The sequence below is a fragment of the Theobroma cacao genome, chromosome 4 (genome assembly GCF_053813885.1).
Source record: "Theobroma cacao isolate CCN51 chromosome 4, ASM5381388v1, whole genome shotgun sequence".
Taxonomy (NCBI): domain Eukaryota; kingdom Viridiplantae; phylum Streptophyta; class Magnoliopsida; order Malvales; family Malvaceae; genus Theobroma; species Theobroma cacao.
Window position 1 is genome coordinate 32,316,845 of NC_142642.1, and position 19,637 is coordinate 32,336,481.

Below are 19,637 nucleotides of genomic sequence, written 5' to 3' on the forward strand. Positions count from 1 at the left end.
TTTGGGTCGGATGGAGTCACGGGCTTAAAATTCTTAAAATTCATGTCCGCAATCATCTTTAGTCAAGCCAAGCTTGCAAGCTAGACATGTAGCCCAATTTGTGGACTCCTCTAATTTAAGTTTTGATTGTAAAATAAAATTTATACGTAATATTATATAACACAATTAAAATTCGATACATTGTTCCTAAGACAATTTCTTTTATGAGGTTACAATTATAAATAAAATTTTAATTACAATCAAATAAGTTTCATATATAAAATATTTTATATTCATGAAAGAAATCACATGACAACAAATTTGACATATGACTGAAAATTTTCTTATAATGCTGTCAAAAAGTGTTTTTAGTTGTACTTTTTTTTACTTTTTAATAATAGTTTTATGGATTTAACTACATTATATAATTTTTTTATAATATTTAAATATAATGACTACACTTTTCTAATTGTTATTAAAGGTAAAAAGTGTAACTAAAAGTTTGAATAACAATATTATTTATGTTTTTGCTACCTAAAAATGTATGCTACTGATGGGTTGACATGTGCCCCACGAGCCAATCAACATGTTTTGTAAAAAATTTATATTGTTTTATGTATTATAATTAATAAAAGGTCCTCTTTATTTAGGAGTTTATACATTTTCATATTATTAACTTATAAAGATAAAGTTCATGGAATGAATATGCTTTGTAAAAGGAATTAAAAAGAGTTATAATTATGAAATCTTTATTTTATATTAAAGTATCATTTTTAAAAGCTCCTAATCAATGCTTTTCAAGACAGGATATTGATAAAGTCGAGAACTACTAGATGTTATGTTTATTTCTTATGAGTAAGCAATTGGTTTCATATATAGATTGAAGTACAGAGATACTTGAAACTAATATATGGATGCTTGTTAGAAGAATAATTTCATTGGATATGATACATGATGACAATTTCATTTGGTAGCTCATTCAAGTATTTATGAAAATATTCTCATATGCCAATTGTATGAGTGGCTCTTAGACTTAAGATTAATACGTAATCTTATATGGAGATTGTTATATTTTGATACTATCTTAGGTAGTCTTAGCTAAGGATGTACAATGGGAGGATATTGGTATAGTATGAAAGACAAATGAATGATTAATAAAAAGATTTATCACCTTTAAGTGATCTTTGAGAGATATAACCCATTGTTTCTTAACATGTTTTAACTCAAAAAAATCTCTGATCAAGGTAAAATAAAGATCCAGAAAATGATTTTTTTGAATTTCATTAAAGAGTTAAGAACAAGTTTCAAGAATTAAAATGATAAAGACAAGTATAAAGACTATACCATGAATCTATGATCTATGTTTTATCGAGATATTAAATGATTAAGTATTGAAATACATTGATAGATTAAGCACTTAAGGGTTAAGTGAAACCTCTTTGATTTTCATAACATTTGGGTAGTTATATATGACACATTGCTAAATGTTAATCTTGACTTAAAAATATTAACTAATCCATTTGGAAATTGATTATGAATGCAAAATAGTTTGATTCATCTAATTTTAATTGGTTAAGGATTATAGTTTATATTTGTTGTTAACATGTTAAGAATCTAACGAGTCACACACATTAAAAGATGGCAATGAAAGAATGTAAAATTGGGAATTCAGTTGGAATTAATTGAAAAGAAGTTTTGAATTTCAAGGTTTTAAATGAATGTGTTTAATTAATTAGTACAAGGATTGAGTTAAACTTAATAGTATAAAGATTGCGTTAAAATTGAATTTCAATTTTATAATTGAATGATGATGTGATATATATATACATATATATTGATATGTTTATATAGTATTTTTTACCTTTCATATTTGTGTCACATGAACATAAAATGATAAGTAGTATTTTGATTAATGATAATTAGTTAATTAATCATTAATTAGAAAAATTGTTTGACTTAAAATAAAAATTTAAGAGTTTGATTGAATGTAAAAAAAGAATAAAAATTTATTTAAATTTTCTTAAATAATTCAAGAATTTTTTCAAATACTATATTTTTTAATTTATAACTTTTATTCATCTCTTTCATTTTAATATAAGAATATTACTATAGACACCATAGGATTCTTATTATTAATTAATTATCTAATCCTTAATTTTAATTAAAATTCTTATTTTGTTTTTCAATCTGCCTTTGGGTCATTTGGGCCTGTGTGGCCCAAGTTGTGGGAGTCCATAATAAATAATGAGAGCACCAATAAAAATACAAAAAATAAAAATAAAAAATTCAGAAAATTCTTCAAAAATACAAATTATAGAAATTAAAAATTACATAAAAAGTACAAGAAGATTAAAAAAACAGAGAAATCGGAAAAAGAAATGTACTCCTTATATTTACACCTAAACTTTCTAGAGATCGATGTTTATACCGAAATCAATAGCTGTGCTATGCCCTTTCTGAGTCTTTATCCCATCAAGAACCACGATAAGGGCCACGATGAATGCATAATCGATGTTGGGATGCACTGTCACCATGAACTTGTCCTTTCCAACCAAGACGCTTTCAACTGTGTTTCTTGTGCATCTGCTCACTTTCAACAGTCATTACTTAGATTAGTTTTCAAGTGCCTCAGGTTTTAAGCAGAAAAAAAGGAGAGATTTTGGTTGAAGCAGGTGCAGACATCTTACTTGGGCAACTATAGTGGAAGACTCTCCAGCATAAATAACACAGGATCTTTCCGACCAACCCCCTTTGATCTTAAAATCACAAACATCCTCCTTCGTGTTGTTTGCCAAGAACACATCTAATTTGGTCTTTAACTGAAACATTGAAGATTGTTTAACTGTAAAGATAAGATCACTGGATTCCGTGCTATCTCCCCTGAAGGCTTGCCATTTATCGTGTGAACTCATTAACTGCATCAATAAACACAAGGGGAAGAAAATGAATAATGGTGAAAATATCTATAGGCTGTTTTATACTATAAAGGCATGCCATTTGATCTAATAACCATGGAAGCTTGAAAAGGACCTATCAAACAGCAAAAAGGGTTGAATAAAGGCAAACAAGGTAGTAGTCAGACAAAGGTAAAAATGGTGAGTAGGGGGTCCTATTCAAGAGTAATAGAAGTGGAAAGGTGAAGGAAGATTGTCTGGTGGATTGTTATATTGAGGTTAAGGGTAGTGCTTCAGTCCCAGATATGGATATAAGGGGAGGAAAATCACTGCTAAGAAGCAATGCGGAAGAAATCTGGGGGTTGAGTCAGAAATTGGGATTGGTTTTTCAGGAGGAAAAGGAGGACGCTCTTTATAGATTGGTGGCATTCGAGTCTGTAGATGCAAGCAGAGAACACCATCCGGACCAGTGCTGCATTTAAGGTGAAGGGTTGATACTTTTGCGGCATTTGATGTGGACTTTGAGCACTCTTGATGATTGGATTGTAGTGAAGGGCGTTTTGATAAAGTGTAGGCAGTTTGATGTGTGATTTTTTTGGGGTTTTTGTGCTGTGGTTTCTTGTGGCTGGCGTTTTATGATGTCTCTTTGCTGGTTCTGTTATTGAGATTTTTAAGGCAGGGATTTAAGATATGGTCGTATGCACTTTGATGCTCAATAAGACAATGGTTAGGTACTTTAGGGTTTTTGCTCTGTAGGAAAACATGGAGAAGAGAGAAGAGTGGGAGTAACTTCATTGCTGCTAGCTCATATATAATCACGCAATAGGCCACTAAAATGAAATCAATAATGCATGTGTGCTGCCGTGGGAGATGATGTTTTGGCTTCACAAGTGATGTTTTGCATGGAGAAGTTTCAAGGAATTGAACCAGGCTGCTAGAAGATGGATGCAAGAATGCTACCAAGGCTTTTGAGATGGGAAATGATTCCTAAATTGATATGCTCGGGCCAAGAGACGTCAACCACAAGTTTCTTTTTTTTGGTGGAGCGAATACTAGATGCTTTTAAGTTAATACAGAGTGCTTGTGTTATAGTTTCTTTTGTGTAATTAATTAGTATTTAATGAATGGGTAGGCATATCTAGATTAGAATTAGTTGAGAATGAGATAGGTTCAAGAGTTAAATCTTCCCATGGTAATGCTTTTGAGCAGTTAAGTTCTTTTGTAGTTGTGTTACTTTTTTGAAAAGTATAAAAAGAGTAATACAATTACAAAAGAACTTAACAACTCAAAACGACAAAAGTATTATCATGGGAAGATTCAACCCTTGAGCCAATTATGAAGATATAACTCATAAGAAGTCAAGCTATGGAAAGAAAAAGAGTAATACAATTACAAAATGATAACATCTTGTAATTCAACAAAATTCAAGATTTGTTATGATACGTAAACTTTTGGAACTAATAAAATTTCTACTTTTCAAAAAAAAAAAAAATGGTAACTTGACGTTTTGGACTAATCAAACCTTGTGTTTGAATGTGATAATGGGATTCTCGGTGGTATCTAGCAAAACTCGACGATCATGAACATTGAAAAAAGCTTTTTAACTTTGAAAAGGATATTGTTGTTGATGTTTGCAACCACAAAGTTGCCATCAGTGATGTTATTTACCTTTCTGAGAACTGCAAGCTCGATGGAGTTAAGAGCACAGAACTGAGGGTCGATAATGGATACGGGGTTAGCTGATGGTGCTCTGGAACTAGGGTATGCCATTGGATTGTGACGGAATTGAATAAATGGAAGGTAATGCCTTTGCAAATTCCTTAGCCAAGTATGCGGTTGACAGGAATTTTGCTTTTTCTGCTTGACGGTTATGACTATTATTGTTTATTTTTTGATACGTTATTTTCACATAATTTGCTCCTTTTCGTTTATGGTGTGTATGTTTTTGCTTTGATGCTGTCACAATAGAGGATAGAGGGCATCCTTAGTTTGCTCTATTTATTTTTCGTTTCATGATGTGAGGACCTTTTTGACAAAAGTTATCTTATTTTAGTTTGTTTAACAGGTAGCATCACTGCACTCTTTAAGTAGCGGTTGCTACCTTTGGTAATTATTTTTACTATCAATGAAATTGTTGATTGGTTGAGGAAAATTTTTTTGAATAAATGGAAATTCGTCTCCTTCCTATTCGTGGCAGCAGCCAGCACATTCTTAGATGAGGCACACTATATATGAAAAAAATATACATTAAGCTTCCCAGGTTCGCGGAAAGGAGGGGGCAATGCATTTATGAAACGACAACTGCAAATTGCAAAGGTGAAACTTCTGCCTGACTTCCTTTTGCGACGCATTTTTGACTTGAATTTGTCTTCCCAATTCCAAATATTATGTACCAACTTCTACCTTCCAATCTGTCAAATCAACCAATTTAAAAGGGAAAAAAATGTCAAGAATTCAGCTATGTAAACGGGAAACTCTTTCACCATCCTCTTTCCACGAAAATAAACTATATTTTAATTTGCATTAATTACACGGTAATCTATTTTATTGTTTCAAAAAAATAAACTTTTATTAAAAAGGATATCCGCTCAATAAGAGAATCTCTAAAACTGTGGGAATATCGATTCCATGTAAGACCTTTTAACGCTAGATGAACTATGAAGAAAAAACGGAAAAAGAAAAATTAAGATTAGTGAGAAGACTTTTACTGGGGAGATTGAAAATTTGAACTTATTTTCTCATATGACTTGGAGCTGACATTACATGGGATAATGATTTAAATTTTTAACTAGTATTATATTTGCAATTTCCATGGAGAGTTTGTAATTTTTTTTTTTTTGAAAAATAGGATTCATTATCAACCAAAAATAAGTACGGGTGAACGGAATAAAAGAGGACAAGCCTTTGGAAGACTATGTGCAACAACCAAGCATCATACCAAATCAAGAACGTAAATATTTCTTCATTCCAACACCAAAGAACGAAGATGAGAATACATATTTCAAAATCTAAAAGAAGAAAGATGGAAATACAAATTCAAAGGCTAAAGAAACCATTGAAAAACCAGAGACAAAAGTCAAGAAGCTTGATGGTTTAGAAAAATTGAGAGAGTTGAAGGAAAAGGAGTTGACTTTAGTATTGTGGATGGAGGTACGATGAGACACTTTGAATTTTTTGCACACGAATTTCAAAAAAACTTACCCGGTGGCTTAATTTTCGAACTACGTGTCTCAAAACCGTTGTAGAAATCCTTGTCTGGAGGTTACGTGGTATGTTAAAGAGAGAGTATGAGTATGAGGTTAAATGATAGAGTTTCGAATCAGAAAAGTGCGATATATATATATGAATGAATATCGATATGATACTTGTGTGAAAAGTATGATATTTTTAAGATAATATTGATACCTTACGTGGAGAACTAATGCTTTTGAGAAGCACTTTATTTGTACAGGTATCCATACCTGCATGTGAATATCGATTCTTCAGACGTGGGTTGTAATTAAAAATAAAAGGGGGCCATGCAGCGACCCAATTTTCACTTTTCCCTCTCGTTCTCTCCGCCAAACACTCTCTCTCACTATTTCTTGCTCAAATTTGAGGATTTAAGCTCCAAAGATTGGTTGGAGGCTCCATTGAGAGGTTTTTGTACTTGGGAGTCACTCCTTCTAGCTCACCAAGGTAAGGGTTTCAAGGAAAGTTTATGTTTTGTGCAATGTGTCTCCACATCAACTTCCTGACGACCAAGGTGGAGGAGTGGAAGATTCAGCATATGTACACCACGTTCAGCTAATGATCATGCTGACAGATTAGCTAAAGTCGATGTAGACAGAGAGGAGGACCTGCTGAGGGTTTATTCCAGAGTCAGCGCATGAGCTATGAATGTACTGGTGGTATGTGATGAAACGGATGGCAAAGCCATTTTCTGTAAGGGCATTCTTTCACCGCTCATTTTTACACCAAGGTGTGGAATTGTCTCGATCCACTGTAATTTTTTTTTGAATTAGGGACTATTGGTTATGTTGCGTTCCTATTGTCATGTGCGAAACTGATTTTGCAGTTGGTGAGTTTGCCATAAGATAGTGCAAGAATTGGAAACAGGGACATGGCTCCCATGCTTAAAGTTCTTACGTTTTTCTGTGGCAGATAGTTGTGAGACCTGATGTGTCTGGTTTTGAATGCCTTGTGTGGAATTTTCGTGTTTTGGAGCCGTATGACGCTGGTTGAGTCGGTGATGTAGAGTGAGCCTGACTGGTTTCTTGCCTCAAGGTACAACTCATGTTTTTGTGATATTTATGACAAGTTGGGACTTTGCTACCGATGTTCTGGTTGATTTCTTCTTAGCCAGAGCACACGGTTTTTCTCAGCCAAATCAATAAAGGTACTAATTTTTTTTAAAAATATTTCGTCAAATTATGTACCATTAATTTTTATATTCTATCAATTTGTTGTAGTATTTAACTTTTGTACAATAATTCTTAAAAATTGAATTTTTATATTTTTTTATTATGTTTATTGACGTGACATTTAATAAAATTGATATAAAGTTAAATGTGATGTTGTGACATTTGACAAGTAACTGTCCTTCCCCCTTGCCGCCATGGCCGCCTTCACTATTCATCATAGCAGTAATAGTATTCATCATAGATTTCTGATCATGTTCATCAAAATTCTTCATATCATCCGTTCCAAGGAAATCAACAGCTCATTTTTCCTTTAACTTCTGTTAGTGCAAGCACTCGATTCGTCTCTCTCACAAGCATCCGATGTTCTCTGTCATAAGCACTGTATTTTCCACTGGAGAGAATCAAATAGTCGGTTCTTTTTATTTATTATTTTACTTCATAATTGGATTAATATTATTAATTTTGAAAAGAATAAACTAGATTTTTAAAAATTATTATACAAAAATTAAATCCAAAACATTCAAAAAAATATAAAAACTAATTGTATAATTTCACTTAAATATGTTAAATCTCTTTCTCTCAGTCGATATTTTTTATAAGTTGCAACCTTTTTTTCATCAGTTTAACTTGTCACTTTCATTTTAATATATAAGAATATTGCTATACCACATGATATTTATTACCAACTAATTATCAGAACCTTTTAATTAAAATTATTGTTTTATTTTTCAATTGGCCTTTGGGTCTTATGGGCCTATGTGGCCCAAGTTGTGGGGGATAATAATAATAAAGAGAGCACTAATAAAAATAGAAAATGCAGAAAATTCTTCAAAAATACAATTCATAGAAATTAAAAAAAATACATAAAAAGTACAAGAGTATTCAAAAAACAGAAAAAATAAAAAGAATCTACTCCTTATATATATAAGCCTAAATTTTCTAGAGATTGAAGTCTAACCCACCCAAATCAATACTGCTATGCCCCCCCATTGTTAGTATTTATCCCATCAAGAATCACGATTAGGGCAACGATGAATGCATAATCGATGTTGGGATACACTGTCACCATGAACTTGTCCTTTCCAACCAAGATGCTTTTAACTGTGTTTTTCTTGTGCATCTGCTCACATTCAACAGTCATTACTTAGATTAGTTTTCAAGTGCCTCAGGTTTAATCAGAAAAAACGGAAGAGATTTTGGGTGAAGGAGGTGCAGAAATCTTACTTGGGCAACTGTAGTGGATGACTCTCCAGCATAAATAACACAGGATCTTTCCGACCAAGTCCCTTTGATCTTAAAGTCACAAACTTCCTCCTTCGTGTTGTTTGCCAAGAACACATCTAATGTGGTCTTTAACTGAAACATTGAAGATCGTTTAACTGTAAAGATAAGATCACTGGAGTCCGTGCTATCTCCCCTGAAGGCTTGCCATCTATCATGTGCACTCCTTAACTGCATCATTAAACACAAGGGGAAGAAAATGAATAATGGTGAAAATATCTATAAGCTGTTTCATACCATAAAGGCATGCCGTTTGATCTAATAAACATGGAAACTTGACGTTTAGGACTAGCTAAACCTTGTTTTTGAATGTGATAATGGGATTCCCGGCGGCATCTAGCAAAACTCGATGGTCATGAATGGTGAGAGAAGCTGCTTTAACTTTGAAAAGGATATTGCCAGTGATGTCTGTAACCACGAAGTTGCCATCAGTGATGGTCCAAACCTCTCGGACAACTGCAAGATCAACGGGGTAAGGAGCACAGAACTGAGGGCCGATAATGGATACGGGGTTAGCTGATGGTGCGCTGGAACTAGGATGTGCCATTGGATTGGGAGGGCAATGAATCGATGGAAATTCGTCTCTTCTGATGTTTGGTAGCAGCTAGCACATTCTTAGATGAGGCACCCTATATATAAAAAAGTATAAATCAAAGCCTCTCGTTCGTGGAAAGTAGGTGGCTCTCTTTATTATGAAACAACAACTTGTTAGAGAATGAGCCAGAAAAAGTTTTAAACTTGCAAAGGGCAAACTTCTTCTAAACTTCCTTCTGCAACTCGTTTTTGAATTGAATTAGTCTTCCCCGCATGTACTAACATTCAAGCCGCCAAATCAACCAATATAAAAGAAAAAAAAAGAGTTAAGAATTCATGTTTGTCAACGGGAAGCTCTTTCACAATCCTCTTACCACGAAAATAAACCATGTTCTTTTTTGTTTTGGTATTAATAACACGATAATCTATTTTATTGTTTCAAACAATGAAATTTTATTAAAGAAAATATCCCCCCAATAACATAATCTCTAAAACGGTGGGAATATCGATTTCAGATAACAACATAAACGTAAGAGCTTTATAAACCAAAAGAAACCAGTACATATAAAAACAAATCGACAGCTGAACCTATTATAATACATTAGATTAGAAAAGATAGAATTTTCTCATTAGTCAAAGACCATTTGGGTGTTCATACCCTCATTTTAATCTTCTAATAATCAGGGTCAGCACATAATTCACGTAACACAATAGATTTCAAATCGGAGATAAAGACCTTTACAGCTAGATGAATTTATTGACTGGTCAACAACAAGGACTAAATGGGCCAAGTAGAAAACAATCAAGAAAGATTAAGGTCTCTTAAAATTAGAATTGTAAAACTAATCATATCTCTTCCTTTAAGAATTTTTTCAATGAATTTATTGATATAGGTCAAGAACAAAGACTCAATGGAATAAATGGTCATGAACATAAACATTACTTCATTCCAACACCAAAGAACAGAGATGAGAATAATACATATATCGAAAGCTGAAAGAACAATTAACACATAGTTTATTATTGTTCAAGTAGACATTATGTTTAAAATTCAAGAAGATTTAAAGGTAAAGAAAACCCAAAAAACAGAATCAATGATCACAATTAATCATTAAACCCATTTAAAAAATATTTTTTTTTTATTATCAATTAAAAGAAACATTTGACAAATAGTTTTATTATAAATTAATTCAACAAATAAACATTATCAATTTTTTCCATCAGCAGCCAAAGCGGACTGAAAAGAAAGAAGGAAGACTTCACTTGCTCCAAGCCCATAAAGAAGTTGAGGGCAAGAGCCCAAAAAGATGAAGAAAGCCCAACCTGGAACTAGTTCAAGAATCTGGGCGCCAAAAAGTTATTAGCTAGTTCAAGTTTGTTCTTATGCGTTGAGTTTGAATACTGGTGCATTAATGGGTAAAAGACTAGAAAATGCGCTTGAAAACTTGGGTGGGAAAACATCCAGCGATTATGAGCAAATATCCACATGCAACCAAGCCAACAGCACAATCGGATCAGAGTCAAGACGTTAAGGGTGTTTCCTTCCGATTGCGGTCATGCTCAAACGTTTGTCTTCATCAGGTTGCCGTGACAACTCGTGCATTAACCGTCTTTAGTTTTCACTCCTTGACTCGAAGGTCCGAATCAAGCATCCTCATCATTCTTTTCCTTTACTTACGTGGTTCTCTTGTGGACTTTGATCTTAATCAATCAGATTGCTTTGCTTGTCCTACTATTGTCTTCCACAAAGTGTTTGATCTTCGATGGTGCTCATGGCATGGGCCCGGAAAAGGTCAAATTCTCACCGATGCAAGGAGACCCCGAATGCAGAAATGAAGTAGATGAGGTTCAAAATAATTATTGTTGGTTCAATCAATCAACAGATTTCAGTTTGAATTGAAAGAGCTGAGTCAATTTTCCTTCTAATTGAGTAAACAGTTATTCTCAATTGAATTTGGGCGCTCTTACTGTTAAAGAAATTCCATTTATTGTCCACTGTTGCCAATCCCCTTGATATTAATCTTTCCGATTATATTAATATATACTCGCTGCCTGATCTTGAAGATTGCAGCAAAGTTTCTTAAAATTACTTTTTCCCTTCTCACTTATTCCAAGCTTTTCTTACTCTTAATATTTTTATAGCATGGAAGTGGTTGGCGCTGTAGTGGAGGTGATGCTAGCCAAGGTGATTTTACTTGCCACGGAACAGATCAACGTTTCATTGGGTTTCAAGGAGGAGTTAACAAGGCTCCATGACTCACTTACCATTATCCAAGCTGCGTTGCAAGATGCGGACAGAAGGCAAGGAAAAGACAGGGCTGTTAAGCTTTGGCTTGAGAAGCTTAGAGATGTTGCTTATGAGGCTGATGACGTACTGGACGAGTTCGCTTATGATTTTCTTCGAAGGAAGGTGGAGATTCAGAACCAAATGATGAAAAAGGTCAGCTACGTTTTTTCTTCTTTCAATTCTATAGCATTTCGTCTCCAGATGGCTAAAAAAATTAGAAAGATTAATATATCCCTCAGCAACATTAACAACCAAGCCAATCTGTTTGGACTCCAGAGGAGAGTCACTGATATGATTGTTCTACCTAGAGGAAACCAAGTGACCCACTCCTTTCTTGGAGATTCATCACAAGTTATTGGAAGGGAAGATGATGTCTCAAAAGTAGTCCACTTGTTGATCCACTCAACTTGTCTGCAAACCCTCCCTGTTGTATCTATAATTGGCATGCCAGGTCTTGGAAAAACTACATTAGCAAAATTAGTGTGCAAACATGAGCAAGTACAAAAATATTTTAGTAAGATAATCTGGGTGTGTGTATCTGATGATTTTAATGTTGAAAGGATTTTACTTGAGATGTTGGAAGCCCTTACCCAAAACTCATGTGCAATTAAAAATAAAGATACCGTACTCAGAAAAATGCATGGAGAACTGGGAGGGGATAATTATCTTCTTATACTTGATGATGTATGGAATGAGGATATAGAGAAGTGGGAAGACCTAAGAGATTGCTTGATGGGAGTATCAGGACATGTAGGGAGTAGAATTGTTGTGACAACCCGTAAGGAGAATGTAGCATTGGCGATGGGAACACTTCCTGAATATATGCATCATCCAGACAAACTTGTAGATGATGAGTGTTGGTCAATAATGAAAGGAAGAGCATTTGGACACTCTTCCATACCTCCAGAATTGGAGGTTATTGGAAAGGATATTGCTAAAAAGTGTGGAGGTCTGCCATTGGTTGCAAGGGTTATAGGTGCAACATTGAGCAATAAAAGGGACAAAGATGAGTGGCTGTCAATAAAAGATAATCCTGTTTGGGGTCCCCTAGAAATGGATAATGGAATTTTACGTGTACTTAAATTGAGTTTTGATTGCTTACCTTCTTCATCCTTGAAGCAGTGTTTTGCATATTGCTCAATTTTTCCTAAGGATTTTGAAATTAAGAGGGAACACTTAATTCAGCTTTGGATGGCTGAAGGGTTTCTTCAATCATCTGATGGAAGTTACACTGAGATGGAAATTATAGGTGACAGGTTCTTTAATGAATTGTTATTAAGTTCTTTGTTTCAAGATGTGGAAAAGGATGTGCATGGGAATATTAAAACTTGCAAGATGCATGACGTAATTCATGATCTTGCCCTGTTTGTTTCAAAAGCTGAAACCTTGGTCTTAGATGAGACTGGTCCCATGAGCGACACTTCTCATATTCGACGTCTGAGCATCATTTCTACTGGGATAGAGGTCCCAACTATTTCAGAAGATGTTGCTACAAAGTTGCGGTCTTTGTTTTCAAACGTTGATGTTCTGCACAGAATGTCAAATGAACCTAAAAGCTTACGTGTCCTAAATTTTCGAGGTGCTAAGGTTGAGAAATTGCCAGCTTTTCTTGGCAAATTGGAGCATTTGAGATACCTGGACATCTCAAGAACTAAAATAAAAAAATTACCAAAATCTTTCACTCAGCTCTACAATTTGCAGACCTTAAGCATTATGGACTGCTGTCTTGAGAGGCTTCCCAAGGGAATAACAAAACTAGTTAGCTTGAGACATATTTATTTTAATAAAGAAAAGCTTATGCCAGTTAAAGTTGGGTGCTTACCCTGTCTTCAAACATTGCCATTCTTTTATGTGAGCATTGAAAGTGGACGCAAAGTTGAAGAACTTGGGTTCCTGAGCCAACTTAGAGGAGAATTAGAAATATACAACCTTGAACATGTAAAAGAGAAAGCAGAAGCCATTAGAGCAAAGTTGCTAGAGAAGACTGAAGTTTATAAGTTGGAATTTTTGTGGAGCTACAGAAGGGAAGGCTACAGTAATGACAAGGAAGTATTGGAAGGCCTCAAGCCCTGCTCAAATTTGAAAAGCTTAAAGATTGTCAACTATTGGGGAGACAACTTGCCTTCATGGATGCTTATGAGTGTCCACGATTTTGGATATTCGTTTCTCGATAATCTGGTTTTCTTGAAATTGATAAAATGCAAGGAATGCACAAATATTTCGGGTCTTGGGCAATTGCGCAATCTGCAAATTCTTGAAATAGACGGAATGGAGAAGGTGAAATGCGTATATAAGAATTTCTGTAACAGCAACATAGAAAGCAGTAGCCATGTTTGGAGTGAGGCTACCACTCTATTCCCATCATTGAGGAGATTCAGCTTGGAGAATATGAATAGCCTGGAGGAATGGGTACAAGGTGTGGGTCCAGGTATAGAAGGAAGCAAAGATGTGGTCTTGTTTCCTCAACTAGAAGAGTTGATTGTTTTGAGCTGTCCTAAGTTGAAGAGTGTTCCGACACATAGAGGGTTTACATTTCTTCAGGCATTTCATGTTTGCTACTGTGATGAGTTGAGTAGTTTAAGGGATGGACTATCTGTCTCCACTTTTGTGAAGGAATTAAGAATGTGGAATTGTTGTAGTCTTATCTCCGTTCCCAAAGATATAGGGGAATTGCGATCTCTTATTTATTTAGAAATATCTTTTTGTCCAAAATTGACAAGCATTCCAGAGGAGATCTTAGGTAACCTCACCAGTCTGAAGGAATTGAGAATTGGATTTTTCTCAGAAGAGCTAGAGGAATTCCCAGGTCTCAGTTCGATCCACCTTCTCTGTGCATCCCTTGAATGTCTGTACTTATTTGGATGGAAAAAGCTAAAGTCCCTGCCACCTCAACTACAACACCTTGTTGCCCTTAAATCTTTTGTAATATGTTTCTTTGATGGTATGGAATCCTTGCCAGAGTGGCTGGGAAACTTCTCATCACTTCAGAAACTTCGAATTGAAAAATGTAACAGTCTGATGCATCTGCCCTCTATGGAAGCCATGCAATGCCTCTCCAAATTACAGGGACTTGAAATTAATAGGTGTCCGATATTGGCAGAAAGATGCATCAAGGAAAGCAGGCCTGAATGGCGCAAGATTGCTCACATGCCATACATTCAAATTAATTGGCAACACATTAAACAGTGACCAGCTTCGACTAAGTGCTAATGTTAATGGTAAATTCTTTGAGTAACCTTCATTTTCTTCTCTAATTCTTTGATTCATTCTTTTTTCACCAATTAGTTGATTAATTAATTGTTTAATTATGATTATCTTCTTTATTTTTCTCTCCCTCTCTATCTGTTTAGCATATCTCAATTCCTTTTCAAATTTATCAGTTGAAAATTCCCTTCAAGTTATCTATTGCTATCAATATCAACTGTTGCCTAAATATTTCATTCTGTCGGTTAGTTTGCAATTGCAGCTGTCATACATCTAGACAGAGTTGATAATAAATAAGAAATGCTTATGTTTTTAATGAAATATCTTCTAATTAGCTGTACTCAAATTTCCTTTTACATTTTCTCCTTTATTTCCCAAAAAGTTTATAATGGATTAGTTAGCAGAAGGAAAGTTTATTTTCTCAATTTTCTGAAAGCTGATCTGGGAACAAAGATTGCTACTTTCTTTGCATAGAAAATGATCGAATTTGGATCATACTTAAATGCTATAACATGACCTCAATGACATTGTGCTTAACACTGCAGGGAGGATGATATAGAGTTTAATGGGCCATGGAGGCTTCAGATTGCTGTACGAGCTCTATTTGTTGATATGTGTGCTTGAATGAAATAAGTATTTGTTGAGTATGAGCTCTATTTAATACCTTTATGCATCTTTTATTTAGTGGGAAGCTTGGCCAGAGTGCTCAAGGGAATCTATTTGCGGAGTTGGAAGCTTTTCCAGACTGCTGAAGAAGCCTCTCATCTCTTCAAGAACTTGAAGTTAGGCTTTTTAAGAACCTAATGCATCTGCTTTAGCAAAGGGCTAAAATCTTTCCTCAAATAAAAGAAGCTTGAACTTGTTTGGGAATCCTCAATTAAGATAAAGATGTCCCAAGGAGAGTGGTCTAATATTTCTTTCGGTATAGACATTGTAAACACTTCTGATGAGACTATCCAGTCCAAAGCTGTTTGAGATTTTGAATAATTGTCAATGTTTGAGAGAGTTTATTTCATTATAAAGGGCTTGGAATGACATTATCATGTCTAGTTCTGAAATCTACATTCAAATAAGGTTAGTTTCTAATGCTAGAAGGCCCTTCCCGCATTTTGTGTTTACACTATTTTCTAAATTTTGACTGTTCTTTAATTACAGAGTTATGCACTGCTTGTCAAGCAGCTCTTGCTTTATAGTTAAACACACATATGATACATGCTTCTAATTACTTTGCTGCTTTTATGATTGTTTGGGGGTTTTATCAAGGTATTACTAGCATTCTTAATTTTTTAATATGATAATTTTTATTTTCAAAATGTAGGAATGAATCTCACTAATGATATCATTCAAACTAGTGACATGAATTTTTTTTTTTTTTATTTGGATTTGAATAGCTACATGATAGGGGTGCGGCTATCTACATCAAATTTCACAGAATTGTTTCCTTCATATGTTTGTTGACTAATTCAATTATACCTACAAATCCTAGCTAATTAAATGACCAGCAATGCATGTAGGGGATTTTGGTTGGATTTCTTCGGGCAGTAAGTAATGGAGTTGCGGGTAATGTTCTTGGTAGTTTCTTGAATGTTAGAACACTTCTCTTATATATCAGTTACCCGTCTGCCTTTAGTCTATTCAGTCCATACCTAGTTTTCAACCGTCAATCTTTTTACAAGACTACTCGGACAAGATATTTTGTTTGCAGTCGCATTTTAATAAATCTCTTGGTTGCTGAGAGAAGCATGCACTCTGGAACTTGTTACCCAATATCGAGGCCAGGCCAGTGTTGCCTTTGAGCATCAGCGTCACCCGTTGTATTGGACCACTGTTTTGTTAGTTATACTTACAAAAAATAAATCCATTAGTTATTTAAATTTGCAGTTCTTATCTTCCTTTATTAGTCCATGAACTTGATACAGAGTAGAAGGTGCGTTTTTTTGTTCCTTTTCAGCGTGGATACATGTTTCAATAAACAGATGACGGATCTTGAGGTATAGCATTAGCTTGATAATAGGTCTGAACATAACCAAAGCAGTTCGCTATTTGTTTGTGTAGGTGCCCTGCTTTTTCTACTACTTGCTAGTTTTTAAGGCCATGCTAGCCTACTGCCCGGGCTTAGCTAAGTGGTTTTTACCCCTCCCCTTGGCCTTGTTGTCGGGGTTGCTGGTGGTGGTGATCTTCTATGTAAATTCGGGGGTATGAGAAAAACTGATTTTTTTTCACCTTAAACAACATTGCTTTCTCTGTTCATAGGGTGAAAGCGGCAGGCTGACTGACTCTAGTCTTTAATAGCGTTCCCTTCGGGGTTGGTGACGATGTAAAGACTAAACTCCATGGTCAGTCCACCTTACCTTACTACGCACGCCACGCAGACGCAGTAGCAGTCAATGTCATAAAGTGATGCATACGTGTCACTTTGACATTCTAGAGCCACAACTTCAATAAGAAATTAACAACTCATTTCACCTGAAATGCTGCGTTTTTGTTCGTTTCTTTTTCATATCGACACTGGCACTAACATTTTTTTTCTCAGTTAAATGAAATTTATATTAAAATTACTGTGTAAAAATGAGTCCATATATGGAGATCAATTACAAGTCTAGTGATATTCAATGTCATTAAACAAAAGATTCGCTTATTGATATTTAGTATTTCTGTCAACTTCAAACTTCTTTAGAGAATTTATAAAATAATTACTTTTTCTTAGAGTATGGATAAATGATATAATATCTAGTGAAAGAACAAGTGTATCAATCTTGTTAAATAAATATTACTTGTCTCAAGGTCTTGTATCGATATTGATCACCCACCCACGATAGAGTATTCTTGAAGTCAGATTCAATAATCAATTTAGAACTTGCAGAGAAGGAGCGGGAGAAAAGACGTAATGCATGAAGAATGACCACAAGCTCTGCAAAGTTGGAGCCTTGGACGCCAAGTGGGTCAAAGAAACACCTACCACATAACCATCATAGTTGTGCTTGGTCCACCCCTTATTGAGCCATTCACATTAAATTTAAAATTGATACTAGCATATGAATATTTGGTGTACCTCTATAATTTATATTTCACTTGAAAGGTAAAAGTTATAAAATAGAGAATAAAATATTTCACTATTTAAATTTTTATATCATATGAAAAAGTAAATATTCAATTTAAACGGAGCAAGTCGTAAATATTAAAAGATTGAATAGTTCAGTTAGTGCTTTAGACTTACATATTCTATGGTTTAATTTTTCTTTTTTCTGTGCATACTTTCTGTAATACTTAACAAGGTTTGAAGAAGAAGATAAATAGAGTGAAAAGGCATACTTTGTACTTGTGTATGATTATAGGACATGCTTTATAAGTGGCAAGTATGACTAGTATGAAATGAAAACATCTGATATACAAATTAGTATTCGAATTATTTTAACCTTAGGCTTGTCACTTAGTGTTATCATTAGCATTATCCGAATCAGATTTGAATATGATATTTCTTTCGATATGCTTCCGTAGAATAGTGGAACCATTTGTGACACTTATCTTGATGTAAGAGAAGTGAAATCTGGCTCGAGATAAAGGTTTGGTAAGAGCATTTGCAAATTGATGAACCGTAGAGATGTGATTGACCTACAATAAACCTTGGTTAACTCTTTCCTGCAAAAAAAAAAAAAAAAAAAACCAACATCTAGTGCTAGGTGCTTTATCATAGTACGAAATACTATACGTATATACACTTTATTTTTTATTCAATATTAAACATAATAATTTCGTTCCAATTATATTTTTAATGAATTTAACTGATATTGATAAATTTTGAAAATAGAAAGACTAAATTTTGAAAATAGAAAGACTTAATTTATGCAAATGATATTGAAAGGAATAAATTTAATATTTTGATAGAGTAGATGGATTAAATTCAAATTTTGACTATATTCTTACCTGTTTTAAACGTTCAGCTTGAAGTTATAAGTGCTAGGAACGGCATGATTAGAGCATTAACGCAGCGAAAAAAAAATTGAAATAAAATAAAAATTATGCCTCCTATCTTTAGATTACCTTGGTTATTTAATGTAAAGTTAAGCACCACATAAAATCAATAAAAAAAAATTTTACCTTTCCAAATGATATCGTAATCAAATGGATTCATTTTGGTGATAAAAAGTGAACACCTTTTGTGTGAAAGAATCCCAGCCACTCAATCGCTTGGCCTCCAATGATGCACACACGATTGCAACGGATCCTTCTCAAGGAGAGAGCTTTATGCCACGGGCTTGTGCTAGCAAGCGGACAACGATTTGTCCTTTTTTCTTCTTTAATTTCTAGCAAAGAATCAAAGGAGAAGTTTTCAAAAGAAAATAAACTTCTCAAGAGTGGCAGCACTCAAGAGAAAATCTCTTTTTTTTTTTTTGTTTCTTTCTCCTTAAAAAAAAATGGCTATAATGTGATATTTATATCTAGGTTTAACTTATTGAAATTTGCAAAATAAGTCCTTAATATTATAACAATTATAATATTTAACCAATACGTAATTAAACTCTTTTAATTAGGTCCTTAGTAGTTAAAACCTAGAATTTGATTTAAGTCTAACTTAAATCATCACACTCTCAATTTAATCTAAATTGCAACCTTTGTGTGTGACACATTAGGTTCCTAACATGTTGGCAATGGAATTGAATTATAATATTATTAATTAATTAATTTAAATGAATCATATTCAATTTTAAATTAACTAATTCAATTCTATAGACCATGATTGGCATCTAGCAATGCATCATGGCCACCCAATTGTTAGGAGAGTCAAAGGATTCTTTGACAACCTTTCAGTGTACAGTTTTTCAATGTAATTCATTCCCTCATTATATATCCTGAAAATGATAAGAGCTTGGTGTCAGTGCTTACTCTTATTTATCTCCATATTTGTTCTTACAGTTAGATCATTAGCTTTATAGAAACTTATGAAACTCATTTCATAATCTCCTAATCACCTTGGCTAAGGATTTGATTAAGCTTATATCAACCAAGAACTAATGAGATATTTCCCCTTGAATCACTTAGGGTGATGATTCGTAT

General features: G+C 34.1%; 2 protein-coding genes and 1 pseudogene across 5 annotated transcripts; 1 reads left to right on the forward strand and 2 right to left on the reverse strand.

The window, feature by feature from the left end:
- Nucleotides 1-2,323: 2,323 nt before the first annotated feature.
- Nucleotides 2,324-4,643, reverse strand: LOC18602273 (protein LURP-one-related 15-like; annotated as a pseudogene). The gene is made up of 3 exons (XR_016025888.1): nucleotides 4,396-4,643; nucleotides 2,667-2,894; nucleotides 2,324-2,562 (listed from the first exon to the last, which is right to left on the reverse strand). The product of XR_016025888.1 is annotated as a protein LURP-one-related 15-like (transcript).
- Nucleotides 4,644-8,100: 3,457 nt separating this feature from the next.
- LOC18602274 (protein LURP-one-related 15-like) lies at nucleotides 8,101-9,211 on the reverse strand. The gene is made up of 3 exons (XM_018119246.2): nucleotides 8,856-9,211; nucleotides 8,501-8,728; nucleotides 8,101-8,396 (listed from the first exon to the last, which is right to left on the reverse strand). Exons 1-3 carry the CDS (start codon nucleotides 9,102-9,104, stop codon nucleotides 8,253-8,255), a joined length of 621 nt encoding a protein of 206 aa, XP_017974735.2. The 5' UTR covers nucleotides 9,105-9,211; the 3' UTR covers nucleotides 8,101-8,252.
- Nucleotides 9,212-10,425: 1,214 nt separating this feature from the next.
- LOC18602278 (putative disease resistance protein RGA3) lies at nucleotides 10,426-15,689 on the forward strand. Of its 3 annotated transcripts, XM_088805104.1 has the most exons (4): nucleotides 10,426-10,728; nucleotides 11,234-11,531; nucleotides 14,479-14,596; nucleotides 15,268-15,689. In XM_088805104.1, exons 1-4 carry the CDS (start codon nucleotides 10,523-10,525, stop codon nucleotides 15,384-15,386), a joined length of 741 nt encoding a protein of 246 aa, XP_088661230.1. In that variant the 5' UTR covers nucleotides 10,426-10,522; the 3' UTR covers nucleotides 15,387-15,689. The 3 variants fall into 3 exon arrangements, 2 of the variants coding, with proteins under 2 accessions (XP_088661230.1, XP_007033614.3); XR_016025681.1 differs by lacking the exons at nucleotides 10,426-10,728; nucleotides 11,234-11,531 and adding an exon at nucleotides 15,128-15,173 and having other exon boundaries at nucleotides 11,543-14,596; XM_007033552.3 differs by lacking the exons at nucleotides 10,426-10,728; nucleotides 11,234-11,531 and having other exon boundaries at nucleotides 11,543-14,596.
- Nucleotides 15,690-19,637: the final 3,948 nt, after the last annotated feature.